We start from the raw sequence: 21,533 nt of genomic DNA, 5'->3' as shown, positions 1-21,533 counted from the left end.
GAAAAACTGTTCTCCCATGGAAACTCTGGAATCAGAAACAAAGAAAAGAATATGTCTGGCATCTTTGTTTTCTGAACACCCAAAACATGGATACATCAACACTGTAATCCAGATGTTACTGTTATATATATATATATAAAAAATCTTTGAAAGCATTCCAACAAAAAGGTTGTTTGGTTCATTTTGATTTGAAGTAGTGCTTTTCTAACTGCAGCCTACTGATTATTCAACTAATTCTTTTGACAGTAACTTCACACACTGTCTTTCCAGACTGTAGAACATCTAAATCACAAGTCTCAGCCAGTAGCAGATTTACTCTGTATTATGACAAGAGTAGCAGTAGCAGTTTTACTCTGTATTATGACAACTTTTACTTTTCTTGTCATCACAATGCTTAAAAAAATCCCAACATCTTCACAGTATTGTCCATCTTTTGTAGGTTTTCTTTTCTTTTAGTGTTGTGTAAACTCAGATCCTTTGTTAATGATATTCCAGCAGCCACTTTACCAGACTTTCTTCTTTGAAACTTTTTTATAGCTAATAGTGTGCTTCAAACAGCTTTTTTGTTTCTCTTTTTTGCCTGACTTCTGTCAGCAAAATCAGAATTTTCATCATAATTATGTTCTGGTTCACAAAGAAAAGCATAGTAACTAGAATCTGGCCACTTCACTTGCAATTCTTTTTTCTGATTAGAGTCTGTCAACCGGAATGGGACAGCACCTACTGTGAGAGCAGACTGCATGGCCTGCAGCAATTAAGGCATCAGATAGATTGCTATCCTCACACAGAATATCCACCTCTAACTTCATTTCAGAGCTATAGTGGATAAAATGAAATATGAGACCCGGTTTATGAAGAAGCTTCTGAAACAGAAGTATAGCTTCCTCACTCCAGTGTTCCCCCTTGCCAGGAACTGTATCATGCAAAGAGCAAGAGTGTGCCAAGCGTGGCAAGTATAACAGACTTTCTGGAACAACTTTAAGTTTCTGGATATCAGAGTAAGGGATGCTTCTCAGAAAGCCATAATCAATAAATGTAAGAGCAACAGACTGACTTGTTACTTCACTAATTTCTGCCCTGTACCACTCTGCTTCCCTCCCAAACTCAATCAAGCAGCTAGCACCAGGCGTCACATGTTCTTCTGACAGAGCTGGCAAGTTGTCAGGAAGGTCAGAGAGCAGCGATGACAAGTTTCGCATGCAATCAAAGAAGACTTCAAACTGGACGCTGAAGTTTGAAGGATCAGTAACTGCAGCTGCACACCCAGGATATGTTCTGCCACTACGCAGCAGCATCCACATGACTGAATTTATCTTGAAAGATGTATCAAACTCCTTACAGTGTGTATTACCACATTTTTCTGGTCCAACAATTGTCCAACAATGACTTAATAGTTGGTTCAAATACTCTTGAAGTGTAACTTCTCCTATTAAAATATTTACCTCCCAGACATCAAAGGATTTCAAGTATCTCAAAAACAAGATCCTTATTTCACAATCCAGGAGTGCACTTGCTACGTGGCCTAAGTGAATTTTCTTCAGGTTTTTAAAACAAATCCACCTACAAAAAACAGCTTGTTTAGGAATACTTTTAATCTCATCACTGAGCATCTTTGCATTATTTAAGGACACCATCTCATATGTGCCATAATCCATGAAAAAAACTAGCATTAACTTTTCCCTGACAAACTTCTTTATCACTTTTGATCGATACCATTTTAAGTTCCTTTCAGATTGTGTAATGCATTCCAGTCCTTGTTCAATGTCATCCACTTTAAGTAAACCACTTCTTTGTGCTTCTTTGTCAAGCATTACATTTAACTCATGCAGTATTTGCACATTTTTAAGTAACTGCACATAAAATTCTCCACTCTTCAAAATATTAACCACTTCTGCTGCTTCTACTTGTCCAGAATTTAAAACTCGATGAAGGAGACTTAAGGATTTTACAGAAATATTTTTCATCCTAGTAGCCTTAGTTTTATTTTGACCACCTAACCTATTCTTAGACTCTTGAGGACTACCATTTTGTTTAGGTTTATTTTCCAAAGCAAATACCGATGTGCTTTTCCACCTTGTGCTGTCTATTTCCTGCAAAAGGCTGTTAGACAAAGACTCTCCATCACAAATTACATCTATTTCCCATTTTTCTCCATGTTGCTGTAAGAACTTGCAAGCTACTGGCTTGTCGCTTACTGTTCTTGCAAAATAAGCAGCACTTTCCTTAGTCCAGCTCTCACCAGGAACACTTTTTACACTGCTAAGGAAACAGTGAACACTAAACCGTGGCAGAGTTAAGAACTTTTCTGGAATCCTGCAGATTTTTGATGAACTTACAACTGCAGCATTACCATAGTCAATAAATTCTACCTCATAGGAGTTTCCTGATTTCAGAGTTTTAATAACTGCTCTATAGTAAAAACAATCAGCATCGTGCTCTGCTACAATGAGATCCCCTACCATGAGCTCATCTAAGCGGTTTTCACGACCTCTATTCTCCAAGCTTTCGTTTAAATCATCTGCTAGTTTTATTATTAAGTTTTCATCCTCTGCAAAGTGAACAAAGAAACTTGATGGACTATTCATGTGAGAAATATAACCTGCTACTTCGGTATTCACCTGGATATCACGTTGAGGAAGACTGATTAATGTAGGTATATTTTTATTACTCCTTTTCTGCTGACCTGTACAATTTAGTCTTTCATTATGAGATTCAGAGAGAGCATTTACAGTTATTTCCTTTGAATTTAAAGCAGAGTAAGAGAGTGAGTGAGAAGCAGGTTGTTGACTCCACGGTTCCTCTCCGTTCTCCAGAACAGCACTGAAAGTATTTCTAAAACCTTGCTCTTTGCTGTCCTGTAAAGTTTGCTGTTTTGAGAATCCACTACACAACTTTGGTGAGCTACAAGCAGTTTGCTCTTCATCTCCAAAATTCTCACCAGTATCTGCCTGGTAATATTCATCATAGACTTGGCATTTCACTTCAGTTTTCAATTTAAGTATTTCAGGATCTTTAACACTCACTTTATTAATTTCTTTGTCATCTTTCATGTGATGTATCTCTCCTTCATTACTTCTAAATTGTTCCATATGGCTTTCCTGCGCCAACTCTTCCAATACCTTTTCTTTAATTTTCTGACTTACTTTGAGCTGTCCATCATACAACTCCACAACAATCTTTCCATCTGATTCTCTGGATAAGATTACAGCCTTCAGCAGTTTACCAAGGAATGTTTCCACAAACCATGTAGTAATTCTTGCTGGAAATTCTGTCCCCCTAAGATCTGATAGACAGAATTGAATAGCTTGCATGGGTGTGAATAGTAGGTCAGTGGCAGAATCTGGAATAGGCATCAAGTGGTCTCTCTCCACCATACTCTTATTTCCAAAATCCACATAGTCAACCCAGAGAAAGGATGTCGATTCCACAGGAAAAGCCAAAGCTCTGTAAAAGAGACCATCTTCCACATATCTGGCTATACACAGTCGTGTATTGCCAGTATGATAATTTGCATTATTTGACATTTTACTAAGGTCACTAACCTTCTTCATCAATGCCTCAAGAGTTTCAGTGTTTCGATTAAGATGACAATAGAATTTTGAAGGACTATTTATGTGAGTTATATAAACCTGCTCCTCGCTTCCAATTTTTATATTAAAAGATGAATAGCAAAAACTGTACAGAGAACCCAATGATGAAAGGTTTCTCAGTCCAACATAATCAGATTGGGTGAGACCACGTTCTCTGAGGAATTCCTCTACACTAGTAAGTGGAGTCTGTAAGTCAACTACATTGCATAAACAGTTGGGGCTCACAAGAACAAGAGCATAAATGGTGCAGGTCAGTGGTCCTCTACAAGAAGAAATGAAGTCTTCAAATTGTCTATGCACTTCTTCAGACCAGTTAATTGAGTCAGTCTGTAAGACTACATTTTTAAGTCCACATCGAAATGCTTGACTTTTTAGAGTTAGGAAATCTGGAAGAACACCCTGAAGATCTTTAACTGAAACTCTTTCCCGATAACCATAGTCTACAAAAACCACATCAACTTCATTTGTGGATACCTGCTGCACAACAGTTGCTCTGTACCACTTCCCATCCTTGGGACACTTAACAACACAGGCAACCTGTCCAGTTTTGTAGGGACTGGTATGATCTTTATAGTAAGTCTGAATTTGTCCCATTAAGTTATCTAGCTCTGGCAGGTTGCTTTGCAGCTGACATGAAAAATCTGATGGGGAAAAAATGCAAGAACATACCACTTCATAGACAGCTCCTGGTTTAAACACAAGCTCTTTATAAACTAATTTTTCCTCACATACTGATTTATGCATTTTAGAGACAGCACCTTCTCCAAAACAAGATGGCACAACAGATTCTCTAGGCATTGGCAGCACACTTAATGATTTTTCCTTCTGAAGTATGTCTCCATTTCCAGTTACCTTATTTTTGCAAATATTACTGGTGTTCTCTGCATTGATTTTTTCTTTTTTACATTTGAGGTGATTCCTGTTGTGCCGCTTTTTTGCTGCCCTCAGAACAGAATTTGGGGGCTTTAGCTGATACTCAGCATAACCAGCTTGAACCATACATGCGGCAACATTTCCTTGCAGGAAATCAGTATGACACTGCACATTAACAACGTACTTGTTGTTTTGCTTTCCAATGACATGAAGCAGCAGTGGTTTGTTCAACACCACATTTTTGAAGAAATCAGTTTCTTTTCTAACCCACACACCATCAACAGGAAATGTGTGAGCAAGGGAACAACACATAGCCAAAGCTGGTAAATCAGAAAACTCAGGAAGCAGTGTTTTCACATTGTGACAAGGTATTGTATCTGTATTTCCAAAATCCAAAAAATAAACCACAATGCTAACACGAAACACTTTTGTGACAACAGCCCGGTAATAACACCCATCCCTGCTATACCGGGCACAGCACAGCAACCCAGGTTCTGGCTTTTTAAGGACCATCTCATCATCTCTACATTGACTGTATGTGCAAGCAATGTTTTTCATCAAAGCCTGAAACTCATTATGGTATCTACATGTTTGAATCCAAAAGTCAGATGGACTTATGACATATACTACAAAAGCTCCATAAAAAGAGTTCATTTGCATCTCGTCACTCTTGCAGTGGCTGAACACAGAAACATCCCATTCAGGTAAGCAGGTTTTTGAATCTTTGTTTCCAGAGTAATTCTTAAGTGAATTGTTTCTCTCAAGACTTAGTTTGTCGTTTGGTGCAATACTTCTGGTTTTTGTTTCTAAAGGCGAGACACACAGTGCAGCTTTCTCATTCCGGTTTTCTGGACACTCAGCATTAATTCCAAGATTTTGTTTTTGCAGAGTTATGTAATACAAGTGTTCAGTGTTATTGTATAAATCAACATGGACACACACAGAAGTTTGTCCTATTAAAGCTTGTGTAAGTTCCTTGAGCTGAAATTGTATTACTGTTTCATCCGGACTACCAAAACAAGACAGCGTACACAGAAATGAAATCATTGGTAATGTCAAAAACTCAGCTTTAAGTTTCCGAATACAACTAGGTGGCACAGCTTCAATAATGCCAAAATCCATAAACCAGACCTCCATATGGTCAGAGAGAAGTTGTTTTATCACTCCTCTGTGCCACTGTCCATTTCGCCTCTTGGCAGCACAGAGTAGCCCTAAACTATCACAAGATGTAGTATTTTCTCCAACGAGAGCTTCATAGTATAAATGCATAGCTCCTGTCAAATTTTCCAACTCTTTCTGCCATTTCTGTATCTGACAATAAAATTTATTTGGGCTTACTGTACCAGTTATTTTTACATCTTCTTCACTGCCAACAGGTAGACATGGGAAGAGATGATCTGGAACATGCCAAAAACCTGCTGGTTTCTCAGCATTATTTAAGGTAAGCAACTCCCTGAATGGATACTTCTGCTTCAACAGTTGCGGCATTCCCTTACCAAGCATTCCTTGTGGCAATGCTCCTAAAGTTTCTACAACAAGACAAAATGAATCTCCATCAATAAATTTACCTAGCTGCAGTTCAAGAACATCAGTAATAATCTTAGGCACTTCTAGAATAAACAGCTGATATGGTGTAACAGCCTTCACATGACCTGTGATCTGTAATCCCACCAGAGATGAAAAATAGTTAATGGCTTTTGGACCCCATCTTTCTCCAAGAGGAAGTATGCTTGCAAAAACACCCAAAACCACCTTCGGAGGCAGCTGAAACAATTCATCACAAGCAGCAGCAAGATGTGTTTCCTCAACAGCCAACACATGTCCAGTGTCTATAAGAAAAGCCTCACAGATATTCCCTTTCTTTCTCAGAACTCTTCCTCTATGCCATTCTCCATCTGTGTCTTCCACCAAGCAAGATCCACCAACACAGACATCATCTTTTACTTTGAACACACGCTGTATTTCATTTTGTAGTATGTAATAATCAAGCTCACATCCTGCATTGTATTGAGCCTGGAACACTATAACCAAGGACTCAGGATGGCATTCTACATGAGTTATCTTCAATTTCTTATCTATTGAGTCTGGTGGAGGAGTCAGAGATTCCATCCTGTCTGCAAAGAAAAGGAGTATGATCATCTTGATAATTTTCTGGGTTTTTTTTGCAATTAATTCATTACATGACATTTGTTTTCAAAATGGTTTAACAGCACATTATTAAAATTCTGGTATAAATGTATACTAAACATCTAAGAATGTCATGTTTTAGGCAACTAGGATACACTCCACACATTTCTCTTAGTAAAGACATGCTCAGATAACGTGAAAAAAAGTACCTCTGGATTCACTCACATGGCTACAGACTAGTTTTATCATTTGAGATTAATTTTTAACCAAAATGTTGCTCCCACAATAACACCGAGCTATTCCAGTCTGTTTCTTTTTCCTTTTAATATGTAAAAGACCAAGGACTCATCCCCTACTCACCCTGCTTTTTCTGTCTAAATCACTTCTTCAAATCACTGACAATTTATAGCTCCGTGCTTTACTGTTTACTCTGGCCGTCTGTACACTACCAGTTGTACCAATAGCATATTTAAGGTTCTCATAATTGCAAGGACATACTGAGCCTATCATATATGTGCAACATTTCTGCACTGCTCATCAAACAGCAACTGTGCCAGCTGTGTTTTGTACTGTCTCAACGCTCCAATTGTACAGTTTAAGTATCTTCAAAACATTCAGGTACTTTTCTGATCTATAATCCAGTCTTCAAGCTTAGCTCCCAGTTCAATTCATATGTCAGTGATTCAGTGAATCTGTGACTCCACATTGTTTAAAAAGGATGTGCATGACCATAATTTAATCAGGCAATTCCATTAAATAAACTGCTGTTCTAACAACGTAATTTGAGGAAGACAACATCAAATGCAAAGAGAGCGGATAAACACTCAAGGATAGTCTGGACAAAGATAACCTTGATTTATTCATTTTTTTGTAAAGCTGGAACTTAAACTTTCAGTTTCAACTACAAGTTATCAGGGCAAGATCCTCCTTAGCCTGCAAAAAATCTTCAGTGAAACTGTCATGATAGTTTTCATCACAAGCATATGTGAAGTAGCTAGTGAACACACAACCTGTCTTCAGAAAAAATACTGATCCCTATCATTCTAGATCACAAAAAAATAGGAAAATAAAAAAACCCAAACAACTCAAATACATAAATGAGCACCCCTACTGTAAAGCAGTAGGGCAGAAGGATGAAGGACGCATATCTCCTAAAACCAACCAAAAAAAACCCCAATAACAAAACAAAACCAAACCAACTAAACAAAAAAACACCAAAACCACCAGCCACCAAAAAAACCCCTCCCAGTAAAAGCAGTACCAAACCCAGAACTAACAAATTCCTGCTTCAGCAAGGCCCCTTTTTTCCATTTTGCCCTGTAAGAGAAAGTGAAAATCTGGGTACTTTTAATGAAAGAAAACAGCCTTAAGGAATTGGTTCTGTCTGCCTGGAAGAAACATTTCATCACTACAGAGACTTAAACTTTTGAAGGGGCCTGACTGAAGTTCTGCTCCCTTTTTTTTCCCCCCCTTCACTATGCCCTATTTGCACTAACACATAACAAATTAAAACAATTTGTGCATTAACATTTGCTTGCCTGTTATCACAGCCTCAGTAACAGCATCACACTGATACAGCCACATTTCTACAGTTTACAGAATGGCCTTTTGCTGTTTACTCACCTTTCCACCTCATACAGCTTATTCATTCGTAACACACCTTCTAAAGGAAACACAGCCTGGTAATTAACAACTCTGTATCTCTCTACAAGGAAAGAGAATAGAAAAACCATTAGAAAAATAGACATAAACTAAATTCTTGTACTACTTCTCTTACCGAGAGCAGCCGTGCTGGGATGTCCTTGGGGTGTTTGTTGACGAGAAGCTCAACGTGAGCCAGCACCGTGTGCCTCCAGCCCAGGAAGCCAAACACAACCTGGGCTGCATCAAAAGCAGTGTGGGCAGCAGGTCCAGGGAGGGGATTCTGCCCTTCTGCCCTGCCCTACTGAGACCCCACCTGCAGTGCTGCATCCAGCTCTGGGGTCCCAGTACAGGAAGGACATGGACCTGCTGGAGTCCATCCAGAAGAGGCCACAAAAATGACAAGAGGGCTGGAGAACCTCTCCTATGGAGACAGGCTACAGGATCTGGGTTCTTCAGCCTGAAAAAGGGATGGTTCCATAGAGATCTTACAGCACCTTCCAATATCTAAAGGGGCTGGAAAGGGACCTTTTACAACGGTAGAGAGCGACAGTAAATGGAGGAATGTCTTTAAACTGAAAGGGAGTAGGTTTGGATTAGATATTACAAAGAAATATTGTACTGTAAGGGTGGTGAAGCACTGGAATAGGTTGCGCAGGGAAGCTCTGGGTGCCCTATCTCTGGAAGTGTTCAAGGCCAGGCTGGATGGGGCTCTGAGCAACCGGGTCCAGGGGAAGGTGTCCCTGCCCGTGGCAGGGGGGTTGGAACTGAATGAACTTTAAGGTCCCTTCTGACATAAACCATTCTGTGATTCTCTAAATCCTCCTCCTGCTGAACTACACTGTTAAGATTACAAAAAAAAAATTACAAAACTAAATCCACCTCCCTAAAAGCATGGTCTGGCTATTCTTTCTTCACTGAAGCTGAAAAAAACACACCGGTCAGAGGAACATCACACAGGCACCTACTACCTACCTTCTAAACAGGAGTGCTCACACACTTGTACTTGCTTGCAACTCTTCAGCCATCAAAATGCATACTTCTATCATGCACCACTAACTTACAGGCAACTCATGACATAACAAAAGGACTTTTAAATGCAACCAAATGCAAGACACAAGACACAGGTTGAGCTGCCTGTGCTCCAAAGCAGCCGCTCTGACCGGAGCTGTCTGACGGCGCACCCACCTGAGATGAGCCGGCCACGGGCAGCCCGGCAGAGGCTGTGGCCGCCAAGGGGGATCCACGAGCAGAGCCCAGAGCCCAGAGCCCAGCGCCCTCCAGCAGCTGCCGCAGCAGCCTCAGCGCCGCGGGCGGCACCACCGAGCGGCACCGAGCGGCACCGACCGCGCCGCACCCCCAAAATGGCGGCGCGAAGCGCGGCCGGAACGTGCTGCCCGGGAACGCGCGTGCGCAGCGGCACCGTCCGAGACTCGCGCCCCTTGCGTGGGGCTTAGGAGGGTCCGGGCTGCAGCTGTGGGAACGCTGGTTCGAGTCCCGGTCCCGCCTTCCCGCGGGGCACTGCGGTCTGGTTCGCTTTCTTTCTAGGTTGTAATTTATTTGTTTGTTCGCGTGCTTGCTTGTTTGTTCCCCCCTCCCTTCGCGTTTGCATGTTGCAGGTGTCGTATATTTAAGATGTCACGTGAGCTTTGGAAAAAAGGGCCCGTGGGTCGCCGAAGTTCCTGGAGCTGCCTAAAGACGGCTCGAGAGCTCTTATTCTTTCCCGTTAGCACAAAGAAATTCTCTAAGCTGAGAAAAGCTTAGAACATCCTCATCCTAACAGGGTTCTAAGTGCTGCCCCACTTGTTTTTGCATGTACGTCAGGTTTTGGGTTGTTTTTTTTTTTCCTAGGAGGTTGAAGGCGGTGTTGCTTTTCTATTTTGTTAGGGGGGTTTTTTACAGAATATAAGCTGAAGTATCAAGAAAACTTGATATGAAGTATACTCCTGTAACATGGTATGTCTGTAACTGATTGCACTCTAGATGTTGAGCTGTGTATAATAATTTCTAAGGGTTTATCTTCAATTTTTGCCCTTTGTTTTCCCCAAAATGTCAGGATTGCTGCACCATAGTTACACTTTGCAAAGAGAGAGGAAAGCTGGATTTGCAATACTTGGAGATGTAGTAATCTTCAAATGCGGCTATTATATTAAAGTATTGTATTTATTGTATGATATTGTATAAGGTATGTTTAAAGTGGTATTGTAGCTACTTGGATTAGCCCTGAAATCTACAGGAGTTCTTAATTTGATTTTGCAGGTAAATCATCATATTTATCGGGGTCAAGTATTTGTAAGAGCTCTCAGAATAAAGGTTATACAGGTCTATCATTGATAGAACTTCAATTTCATGTTTCTGGATAAAATGTCGAGTTTATCTATGTAGTTTTGCTTGGTGTCAGTTTTCCCAGTGTTGTGTACTACGAAAGGAATACAGCTAGCTCTGAGTTTTCATCTTTTCCACTTTCTTGAACATTACAAATTTTGTACTGTTATTACCAATGTTTCCTTCCATCACTATTGTGAGGAACTCATTAAATATTTTTGCTCTTTTATCCAGTGTGGAAGATTAACAAACTCTAGTAAGTCATTTTTATATTTCATTGACAAAAATAAAATACAGTTGAAAAATAATTTTGTCGTGTGAGGCTTTACTTTCTTAACAAATCTTGACTAATACAAAACCCCAAAGTGAATCTCAGATTGTTCTTTGTCTATATCAAACTACTGAACAAGATCTATTCCAGAATATGTCTGTGTCCACTCAGAAATGTCTTACCAGGAAAATTCTACTGTGACTCTGTATATGCTTTAAAATACTTAATGAAAACCTAAAATTAAAAAGTCTCTATGCTTATGAGAGGATGAAGTGTACTGTAAAGAAAGTAAAAGTTTTCTTCAAAATATCATAAATGAAGCTCTGCTGCCAGCTGCCTGCCAGGAGGTAGAACACGGTACTGTGTGAGTGAGCACCTTGGTGAATTTAGATAATGTCTAATCACAGGTCTAGCTAACTTCCAACAACTAGGAAAACCAGTTTGGGGGGGGGGGGGGAGCATAAGTCAAAGTTATCCTTTATTGTAAAAACTGAGCGGCATACTGAAAAATAGTACCCAAAGGGTGGGTTTTGGATAATATAGAAATTCATCACCCAGTCTAAACACAAGTAGAGTGGTGCTGCAGAGTTCTTAAGTTGTTCTTGGAAGGTGGTAAATATGTATTTGCTTTGATTTGAGCAGTAGAAAAATGACAGGGAAAGGTTGCAATCTCTAGGATACCGTATAAAAGAAGGAGAGGAATTATCAGCATCTTCTCTTCTGAGTTTTGTTTCGAAAGTGAGTCTTATTGAATTCCTTGGGGGGGGGGGATACCCAAAATCAGATAACCATGTATCTCGTAGGAAGGCAAGAGGCACAGACTGCAAAAGGATGAGAGTATCTCCCCAGTGCAGAAATAGAGAAGGGTTTAAGTCTTAATCTTCTCCTTAATGATTCCTTCTGGGGTGACTAAATAGCTGAACATTCATAGAGCTGGTTCTTTGTGCTGACTGGAATGAATCCCATTTGCAGCACCTGACCTTCACAAAGAATTATGTAATGGTCATAACTGCTTTCATTCCACATGGGGAAGGATGAATTAAACAACACATATCCTGCTTTTAAGCCCAACAGCTATTCTGGGATCTGTCCTTAGTTTTGCTAAGATTGTTTCTGAATATTAATATCATAAAACTGTTTCTAAAATAGATAACTTATTTTTCATTCTTAGGAAGGACAGTCTGTCATAACAAAGTGCTTTGAAACTGTCTCCTGTGGGATTGAGTTAGTTCATGACGTGCTGAAGTGTATGACGAGGAAATACTCCGTGCCTTAGTTCCATCCCTCTCAGCTTGATTCTTGTGCAAACCTACAAATACATCGGTGATTTCTGATTACCAGAAACATTTTTTATGGTATGTCATTATTTGCTTTTCTAAAAGGTACTGCAGCATTCCTTGTCATAGCATTTATGTTTGTCTTTTAAGTAAATAGCTGTGAAAGGGAAGATGTAGGTAACACGGAGGGCTGAGTGAGTGGTGACAGCGGAAATACAGGACATTTCAGGGTTCTCAAAATGAAGAGTGAAGGCACCTCTGCCTAAGATAAATCTCACAGTAAGTGAATCATTTTATCCAGATCACCCCAGGTTACTTGTTTAAACAATGGCATTTACAATTAGAAATTGGGGATTTAAAAATAATCATATCATTCTATTATGTTTTCCTGGGAAAATCAGGGTCTCTTCTGAAACATTCATATAACAAGATCCATATAATACTTTTTTTCCCCTGAAGTCTGAAAGTTTCACTGTTTTTTTGTAGTATTCAACAAACTTGATAAAACAAGTGGACTTAAAACAGTCATCTCAAAACAAAAGTTTGTGCCCGTTTTCCTACTTTGTGTGAATGTGTATCCTTGATGTGTTCTTAGTTTGTGTTTCTGTTAAGCTGGGCGATTGCCACGAGGTGGCAGGAACAGCCACAAGTTCAGCGGGATGCTTGGAAATACACTTGTGTTTGTTCCGCAGAAGGAAGGAGCACAGGAGTGATCAATTCAGCGTGTTCCACCATGAAGTATGAGGGTGCATGTGCTGGACAGTTTCACCAGAAGGGTCATCACATTTATCACACGGTCTGAAGCTACTTTCAGTGTTTCCAGGTAACCTCTTGAAATATTTTCAGTCTATTTACAGCACCTATTTATTCAATACACAGTCAAAATTTCATTTCAGATAGTTTATTAAATCACAGGTCAATTTTACCACCTCCACATCTTTTAAACTATGTTAATATCATCACTTATATGGAATTGGTCAGTAATTCAGCAGCTTACATATAAGAAATCAGAGGGTAGAAATAGCTTTTACAAAATACTTTCAGTAGCAGATAATTGAATCATAGAATGGTTTGGGTTGGAAGGGAACTTAATCATCACCATCCTGTCATGGGCAGGGACACCTTCCACTAGTTACTGTTGCTTCTTAAAATACACATTGCACGTTTCAGTGACAATAGGTGTCAGAGCAGAGAGGTTTGCCCTTTGTGTCAGGAGATTTGTCCATTTTACAGATGAGAGAACAAACTGAGAGTTGTTAAATAGTGGGACAAAGCAAAAGGTAGAATTTCTGTTAGTAGGTGCCTCCCAAAATAGATGAGTTTTGCCATACAGATTACACCACACCAGTACAGCTGTGGAGATACAGACCCATATAAGTGATGAGGTTGAGTTTCTCTGCTGTGCAATTTGTATGGATGGGGCTGTGGGGTAATTTCACATCACTCTGTAGCCTAAAGCATCATTTCGCCCCACAGTGCAGAGGTGTGCTTAAGAAAACCCTCCACTACAGTTTTCCCTGGTACCTGTACCTGCTGTGCAGGAAGAGAGACTCCTCTACATCAACAATTCCTGTGGCACAATCAGAGCAGATCTGCAAAGTTAAATGAGTGGTGCTGGTGATCCAATATCGAAGTCAACAGGTTTGAAGGGAGGGAGGATTATTTAAGACTGGCTCTAGTGTGGTCACATGGCCTGGATGTCTGCTAGCATTTGAGATCGTTTCATTCCAAAGAATTTGTGTGCTGCAGAATAGCAGTGCTGACCAAAGCAGGTGTCTTGGGGTGGTATGGTAGGGAGATTCACTTCGTGTTCTAAACTAAAACTAATGTAAAAGCACCTCAGAGGGAAGCTTAGAGTTAGGCACTCCATGGGTAAATTCCCATTTCTTCAGCTTGGCAGCGCAGGAGTAGGGCTAATAGAGCAATAGAATGACCATACAGGAAAAGCACTAACATCTTCAGAATAGAACTGTAGTAATTTCAGTTTTTTAAATCCATATAGTTCCATTTTGTATAGCAAATACTATATTTCTGAATATCTATAGATCCAAAAGTTTGGTTGTTTAGTAGGAGCTGAGAGATGGAAACAAAGCCTATTAAATCATCTAGTTGTCTCTGAAGAGAGAAACTGAACAATCTTACTGGTTTTTAACATGATTCCTTTCTATGGTTCATATCAGTTAAATAAGTTCTGGCCCCAACCCTACAAGCTATATATGAAGAAAAAGCCACAGCCTCTTGCAGACTTTAATGAACTGTGGGTGTCTGTGTAGCTACACATTTTAGATTATGCAGATCTGACAGCACTTGAGAGTCTTAATTCATACTCCCTTAAAATCTTACTAAATCCATTTGTGAATTTTAGACATTCAAGTAAAAATCAAACTTCCCACCCTCTCAAGAAAAGAATATTTTTTTGCCCAGGACACTGTCTATGCATCTTTGCACTGGACACATAGTGTGTAAGGAATGTAGTCTTACCTGGAATCTCTATGCAGTTTTCATTTAAACATAAAAACATACATCAAAAAAGAAAAAGGCTCTGGTATCTAAAGTTTTTCCATCTCATATTGCAGGTCTATAATCTGTAAAAGGCCTTTCTGTTTAGGAGTGTTGAACATCTCCATTTCCTACTGTAGCAGGGGTCAGAATCTTTTATAAGCTGATGTCCATGGTTTAAGCTAGTCCAGTATTTGCTTTTTGTCAAAATCCTTACAATGTTAGACTGCAATGTTAATCATTATATCCAACTTGTTAAATATTTTACATCTTGTTTCTGTTTACAAACACAATGAGTTCTCTAAAACTCTTTTCTGATTTTTTCATTGGCCGTCAGTGTGAAATCTGAAATCATAGTGCAAACAATAGTATCATGGAATGGTTTGTGTTAGAAGAGACCTTAAATATCACTGAATCATAGCAGAGTTTGGGTTGGAAGGGACCTTTAGAGGTCAACTAGTCCAACCCCCTTGCAATGAATAGGGACATCTTCAGCTAGATCAGATTGCTCAGAGGCCTGTCCATTATGACCTTGATTGTTTACCGGGGTAGGGCATCCACAACTTATCTGGGCAACCTGTCCAGTGCCTCACCACCCTCATAGTAATTAGTTTCTTCTTTATATCTAATCTAAACTTTCTGTCTTTCAGTTTAAAGCTGTTAACCCTTGTTCTGTCACAACAAGCCCTGCTGAAAAGTTTGTCCTCCTCATTCTCATAGGCCATGTTCAAGTACTGGAAGGCCACAATAAGGTTTCCCCAGTGCTTTCTCTTCTCCAAAGTGAATAACCTCAATTCTCCCAGCCTGTCTCCATAGCAGAGATTCTCCATCCCTGTGATCATCTTTGTGGTCTCATCTGGACTCACTCCAACAGTTCCACATCCTTCTTATGTTGAAGGCACCAGAACTAAATGCAGGACTCCAGGTGGGGTCTGATGAGAGTGGATCAGATCCCTGAAGAGGCCAAAGTCTGCTCTCCTAAAATCCAGGGTACTGAGTTTGCTGAGCACTCTCTTCACTGCTCTAAGAGGCTTGAATTCCACCATTTCTTGGTCACTGCAGCTCTGCTGCCCTTGAGCTTCACATTCCTCACCAGTCTCTCCTTGTTGGTGAGAGTGAGGTCTAGCATAGCACCTCTCCTTGTTGGCTCCTCCGTGACATGGAGAAGAAAGTTATTATCAATGAATTTCAGGAACCTTCTGGATTGTTTAAGCCCTGCTGGTTGTCCTTGCAATAAATATTTCAGTGCCTGAAGTCCTCCATGAGGACCAAGGTTTGTGAATGTGAAGTAGAGTACCTTATCCCCTCACTCTTCCTGGTCAGGTGGCCTGTAGCAGACCCCCACTACAATGTCACCTGTCCCTGCCTTCCCTTTAATCCTGACCCCCGAGTTCTTGGCTGGCTCCTCATCTGAGGCTCCTGACTGAGCTCTGTGCACTCCAACTGGTCACTGGCATAGGGGGTGAGAGTTCCTCCTCACATCCCCTGCCTGTCCTTCGTAAAGAGCCTGTATCCTTCCATTCCAGCGCTCCAGTCCCAGGAGCCATCCCACCATGTCTCCATGATGCCAATGAGATCACAGGCCTGCAGTTGTGTGTATATCTCTAACTCCTCCTGTTTATTCCCAGTCCTATGTGCATTTTCATAGAAGCCTTTAAACTGAGCCCCTGGTGAAGCAGATTTACTGGCTGGAGTGGCAGGAATTCCTTTGTGCCGCTCTTCAGCTGCTCTTCTGCTGACCTGTGATCCCTCTCCAGCCTCTTGGCATCTCTTGTTGGCACTGGCATTGACTGATAGGAATGGAATGGATTGAGGTTCCCTTTTCCCAGCAGATCTCAGCAATGGTCATTACAACATACACTTGCTTTTCCTACTTCCAGCACAGCCTGCTCTTTTATATTAGTACATGAGATGTTCATATATGTGTGTGTGTGGACTTTAGCACTAGTTCTCTTTGTATTGAACAATCAAATCCTACCTCCAGATAGGCAGAGGAAGTGTGCTGTGTACTTAGATATCTGCATACATATTTTCATCCATTTAGCGGTCAGTTTATAAGTAGATTTTAAGTTAAAATACCTTAAAACTGGTTGGTTGGTTGTTTTTTCTGGTAAATTTTAGCTATTTATACAGAATAAAGCAAAAAATGTTTCTCCACTATGGTCTTTCAGACAATATACTGGATAAATATGATATACTACAGAAATTTTAATTACTGTGGGGTGCTGATCCATCCTTGGAAATGAAGTACAGGATTTTGTCATCACATGTATTAAAGGGAAAAAGACAGGCTGAAAATCACACCAGCCCTGGGAGAAAATTTTGTCCTTATTGAAGTCCATGGCAAAACTCCCACTGAATTCATTGGGGCAAGGATTTAACTCCATATATTTAAACAACAAGAAAAGTATTACATGTGTTACTAATACTGCATGGATAGTAAAAAGCAGACAGATTTTCCATGTCTATCTGGCTCTTCATTGTTTGTGCTGCAGATTGGTTTTGATTCTCAAGTCCCCTGAGCAAAAAAATTTTCACTTTGGGTATCTGCTCGCACAGTTAGACTTACAGAAGGGCATCCATGTGCCTGTCAGCAATTCATTGAAATTTTCAGCTGTGAATTTGTTTGTAGGATCAACACTCCAAAGAAGTTCATGCCACAGTTGAAAGATAGAATGTATTCAGTAGCATGATTTTTCTTTGGAAACTCACTCCCTCTTGACCCAGGGCTTGGCCGCATCCAAAAGATTATGTAAGTTGCGCCTCGTGATCCAGGCTTTGTGCTAAGCTCTTTTCCCGGCATTCAGTCTACTCCTAAGTTTTCCCTTCCCTGTCATGTAAAGTAGTGCTTCTGGGCAGGTGGAGATTTCTGCTTCACTTTACTTTTCTTTGCATTCTAAGCCTTGTAAAACACATTCAGACCTTGTACACAAGTTTCTGTTACCAGCTCAACTGCCTCAGTGCAAAACCAAGCCTCTTTATGTTCTACGTAGATATGCTGCAAGGATTGCCTAAAAAAGGCTGAACAAATATGGTTCCAAATATTACCCCATGGATTTCCATATAAATTCTTATAAAAATACTTTTATATATATATATATATATATATATATATATATATATATATATATATATTTCTTTATACAGTAACAGGGAATGTTCTAAACTAAGAAGCCGTAAGGAATTACTGGGTGTTGTTAATGAAGTGTTCCACTTGTAGGTTAAGAACAGATTCCAAGTACTGAGGCAGCCACTCATCTTCAAAATGAGTACAGTTCCAAGGTAAAGTTATGCACATGTACAACCCCTGTGTGCACAAAATTCCCACATGCTGCTGAACATATCTATCAGCTGGAAATACTTCATGTGCTGAGACCAGTATTTAATATACCCAGTATGGTCTTGAGTAGTAAATGATGATCTGCTAAGATTGCTACTGCTGTATCTATAGCATGTGGAGGTAAATATGAGCTCAGTAAAAGAAACCTCATCTAAAAACTCTATCTATACTGTATAGAGCTTTTTCATTCTTCCTCTATGAAGAAAATAAAGTACTGATAATGTATGCTTCTGAAATTAAAGGCATGGCATGGAAAGGAACCTCCTGATCTATCAAATCCAGTCTGTTGCTTTCACCAGCTGTCTTACACATGACTCAGTTCTTACTTGACAGGCTTCATATGAAATTTGTTTGGTTTGATGGGTTTTTTTTTCCTTCTGCTGTTTTTCTTGAAATGTTCAGATACAAATGGTTTTTTGGTTTGAAATAAAATATCTTTACTCTGCTTGATAGTAGCATGTATGGAACAATTAAATTCTATTTTGTTTAAAACACAGCAAACAAAGTCAAATTTATCAAATTAAATTTATCATTTCAATTATTTAATAATTAAAGGGAATTCACACTTTATATTACAAAACCTACCATTACACCATTACAAAACCTACCTCCATCAGAGAGAAAATATAATAATATTTATAATTTTCATATACCTTTTCTGTCTGGATTTTAGGTGAGGTTTGTGAGAAGGAAGTTGTCCTCTCCTGTGTTTGATTGCAATATATCGTCAGCTTTATTAAGAGCTTTCAGTTAATAGAAACTACATTGTATTGTCCTCTTGATCAATGTATTAGTAAATTACCACACAAATTAATAGTACTTAATCTGTGTAGGAAAAGCAGGTCTGTGTTTATTACAAGTGGAGATTTTCAGGTCTAACTACTTCAAATTATTGTTGACGCCTGCTGTGTCATTTTCTGTCCCTGAGAATGGCTAGAGTAGTGCAATGCTCTTATGCATACTTTAAGAACACGGATTACAAATATATTAACTGAGAATCTTATATGTATATCTTAATTAGTACAATAATCCTGATAATTATAAATAATGCTATTGTGAAACTCTAAAAACCTGCCTTCACTTCCACTGGAAATGGTACATAGTGATTTTTCTACATATTTTATCGGACAGACTACATTGTTACTTCCCTAATGTAAAAGGAGGATTATTGAAAGTAGGAGTTACTCATTCTCCTTGCCATTTTCTTTGTTCCATGGGATAATGGAACTGGAAAAGGTAGGAGGAGCTTGAGGGTTGCATTCATTCAAATGGTCATAGCAGTTCATGGAAGTGAATCGTTTTCTTTCATGTGGCCTGTGTCAGGGTGATCTTTCAGCTGAACAGGTCAGTGTGGTCTGAAATTGAGCATTATCTGTTGATCTGAGCCCTGCAGTGTTTGCCTTACCTAATTCTTATCATTCTCCATGTGTGTCCATCTCCGCCCTCCTCTGCTGAAAGAACTGCACAATGTGCAAAACCCCCAAAGGTGTTATCAGGAGGAATCTTCCATAAAAAAATAGTTAAGTAAGGCAGAAAAATAAGTAATTGACAAAATACAGCATTATCGAATAACTATATGCCGCTAGGAGCACATATCCAGCAAAATAAAAATCAGAATATAAATATATATTGAATATAAGAAAGTTTATAAGCACAGTAGCTTTGAGCTGGCTGCCATGGGTAAACAGGAAAGACATGATTGCACAGTCTTCACTATGGATTGTGCTGCTGCGTGGGACACCTTACACACATGCTTCAGTTCCTCCTCTACTCTGACATCATCTTCTAGTAATGTATTTTGTGCTTCCTTAGACCATTCTCCCCCACAGTCACACCTCCAGTTGCAGTGTCAACAGACACAGAGAAAAGCTGCTATGAATTCTCAAAAAATAGCTAAACTGAAAGTCAAGCTATGTACCAGTTCCTTTCAGTATTCAAAAAAAATGTGAGAAAAGAAAAAAAAAATTGAACCAGGTTGTTTCAGTGAGAAATATTCTTCTGAAGATGTATGTTTTTCTTAACAGTCTTGGCACGTTGGGGACTTCCCCACCCCCCAGAAAAAAAAAACAACACAACAAAACAAAACATAAATTGGAGCAATTTGGGAGCAAGTAATATATTAAATTAATTATATGTATTAAATCTGAAAATCAAACACAAGTATAAAAATAATTTTTCTTTAAAATCTAGAGACTTTCCAGGAACTTCAACAGACTGGAGATATTTTATTTAAATAAAATAAAAATATCTGTAGTAGGATTTTTGTTCCAGCTTTAATTTTCAATGAATAGTAATTAATAGCTATGAACTTCTGAGACTCTTTCAGAATTCTATCCTGATCTGGCTTTGTCCTTGGCTTTGATGCTTAAAGTGAGACACAGAAATTTTTGGGCCAAAATGACCATAATGTAGGTAATACACTTATACGGGTTTTGAAGCCACATAAAACTTCACATCTTAATGGGTTTTGAGGTTGCACAGACTTTCCAGATTTCGCCCTTAAGCAAATAAATCCTGCCTATTTTGCACTTTACATGCCCACCTGTCTTTATGATATCTTTTTTCAGTTCTTGTTAAGCAGACTAATGTTTGGTCTCTTTACCGGTGCCACATCAAACTCAACATTTATTTATCAAATTATTTGCCTTAAAAAAAGAACATTCACATAGATGTCATTGAAATCACAGAGCTGGAGACAGCCTAGTTCTGACAAATTTATTTTCAATCTCACTTAATTGCTCAATAAGGAGTAGGTCAGCACTGTGATACCAGTGGTTCTCTTAAGTTCATCTCACAAGGCTTCCACCTTCATGAACTGACTTGAAATTGTGTCTCGAAACCTTTATTTCCCCCTAAATAGAAAAAAAATCCTATAGCACTAAAAGCAAGTGATACTTAGCACCATGTAAAGCAGTGCCTGTCATTTTCTATCAAACTAAAATAATTTTGGGATGAGCAGATCCAATTTCTATGTCTTTGTTTCCAGACACTTCAGAATTGAGGAAGACCTGATAATGGGCACCTCTTAAGTATGCCTGCTCTAGGAAAGTCTTACTGTATAAGAAATTCATAGCTGCTTGTGAAGTACAAATTTATTTGATCATTTTATTCTTCCCTCATAGGAGATGGTGCTGATGTATGCCACTTAAGTGTGTTTGCCCAGATGGACTGAGGCCACATTTCAAGAGCGTTCTAAAAGCCAGTAAAACAGTGGCTTGAGAAAAGGGTCCTTGCAAACAAATGAATGGTAAAGATGTATTGGTAATTTTCAAGGGAAAAAAATCCAAACTTTTGCAGGCAAGTTTCACCAACAGGACTACACAAAATAGACTAAAGAGTAATGGTGCTAATCCGTGTGACTTCTGACATCAAGCTTTCCTTGGAGTCAATAAAATAAGTCACAGTCATGGTAACTGCAGGAAGTAAATCACTGAAGATACGCAGTATAACTGATCCCATGGTAAAGCAGAACCAATGAAGATAGCTCAATCTGCAAAACAGCACCTTAAAACTTGGGAGGTTGTCTCTTGAATGTGGTAAACACGCTGTAACCATTTGCTAAGTCATACTAGAAATTGTGCATATCTAGA

At 39.3% G+C, this 21,533-nt stretch overlaps 1 protein-coding gene across 1 annotated transcript; it reads right to left on the bottom strand.

Annotated features, from left to right (window-relative positions):
* Positions 1-689: 689 nt before the first annotated feature.
* On the bottom strand, positions 690-6,572 carry TDRD15 (tudor domain containing 15; the record flags this gene model as incomplete). The annotated part of the gene is made up of 1 exon (XM_082277146.1): positions 690-6,572. The coding sequence occupies one exon, from the start codon at positions 6,570-6,572 to the stop codon at positions 690-692; it is 5,883 nt and encodes a 1,960-aa protein (XP_082133272.1).
* Positions 6,573-21,533: the final 14,961 nt, after the last annotated feature.

The sequence above is a fragment of the Coloeus monedula genome, assembly GCF_965178545.1.
Source record: "Coloeus monedula genome assembly, chromosome: 2".
Classification (NCBI taxonomy): domain Eukaryota; kingdom Metazoa; phylum Chordata; class Aves; order Passeriformes; family Corvidae; genus Coloeus; species Coloeus monedula.
This window is presented reverse-complemented; position numbering and strand designations above follow the sequence as displayed.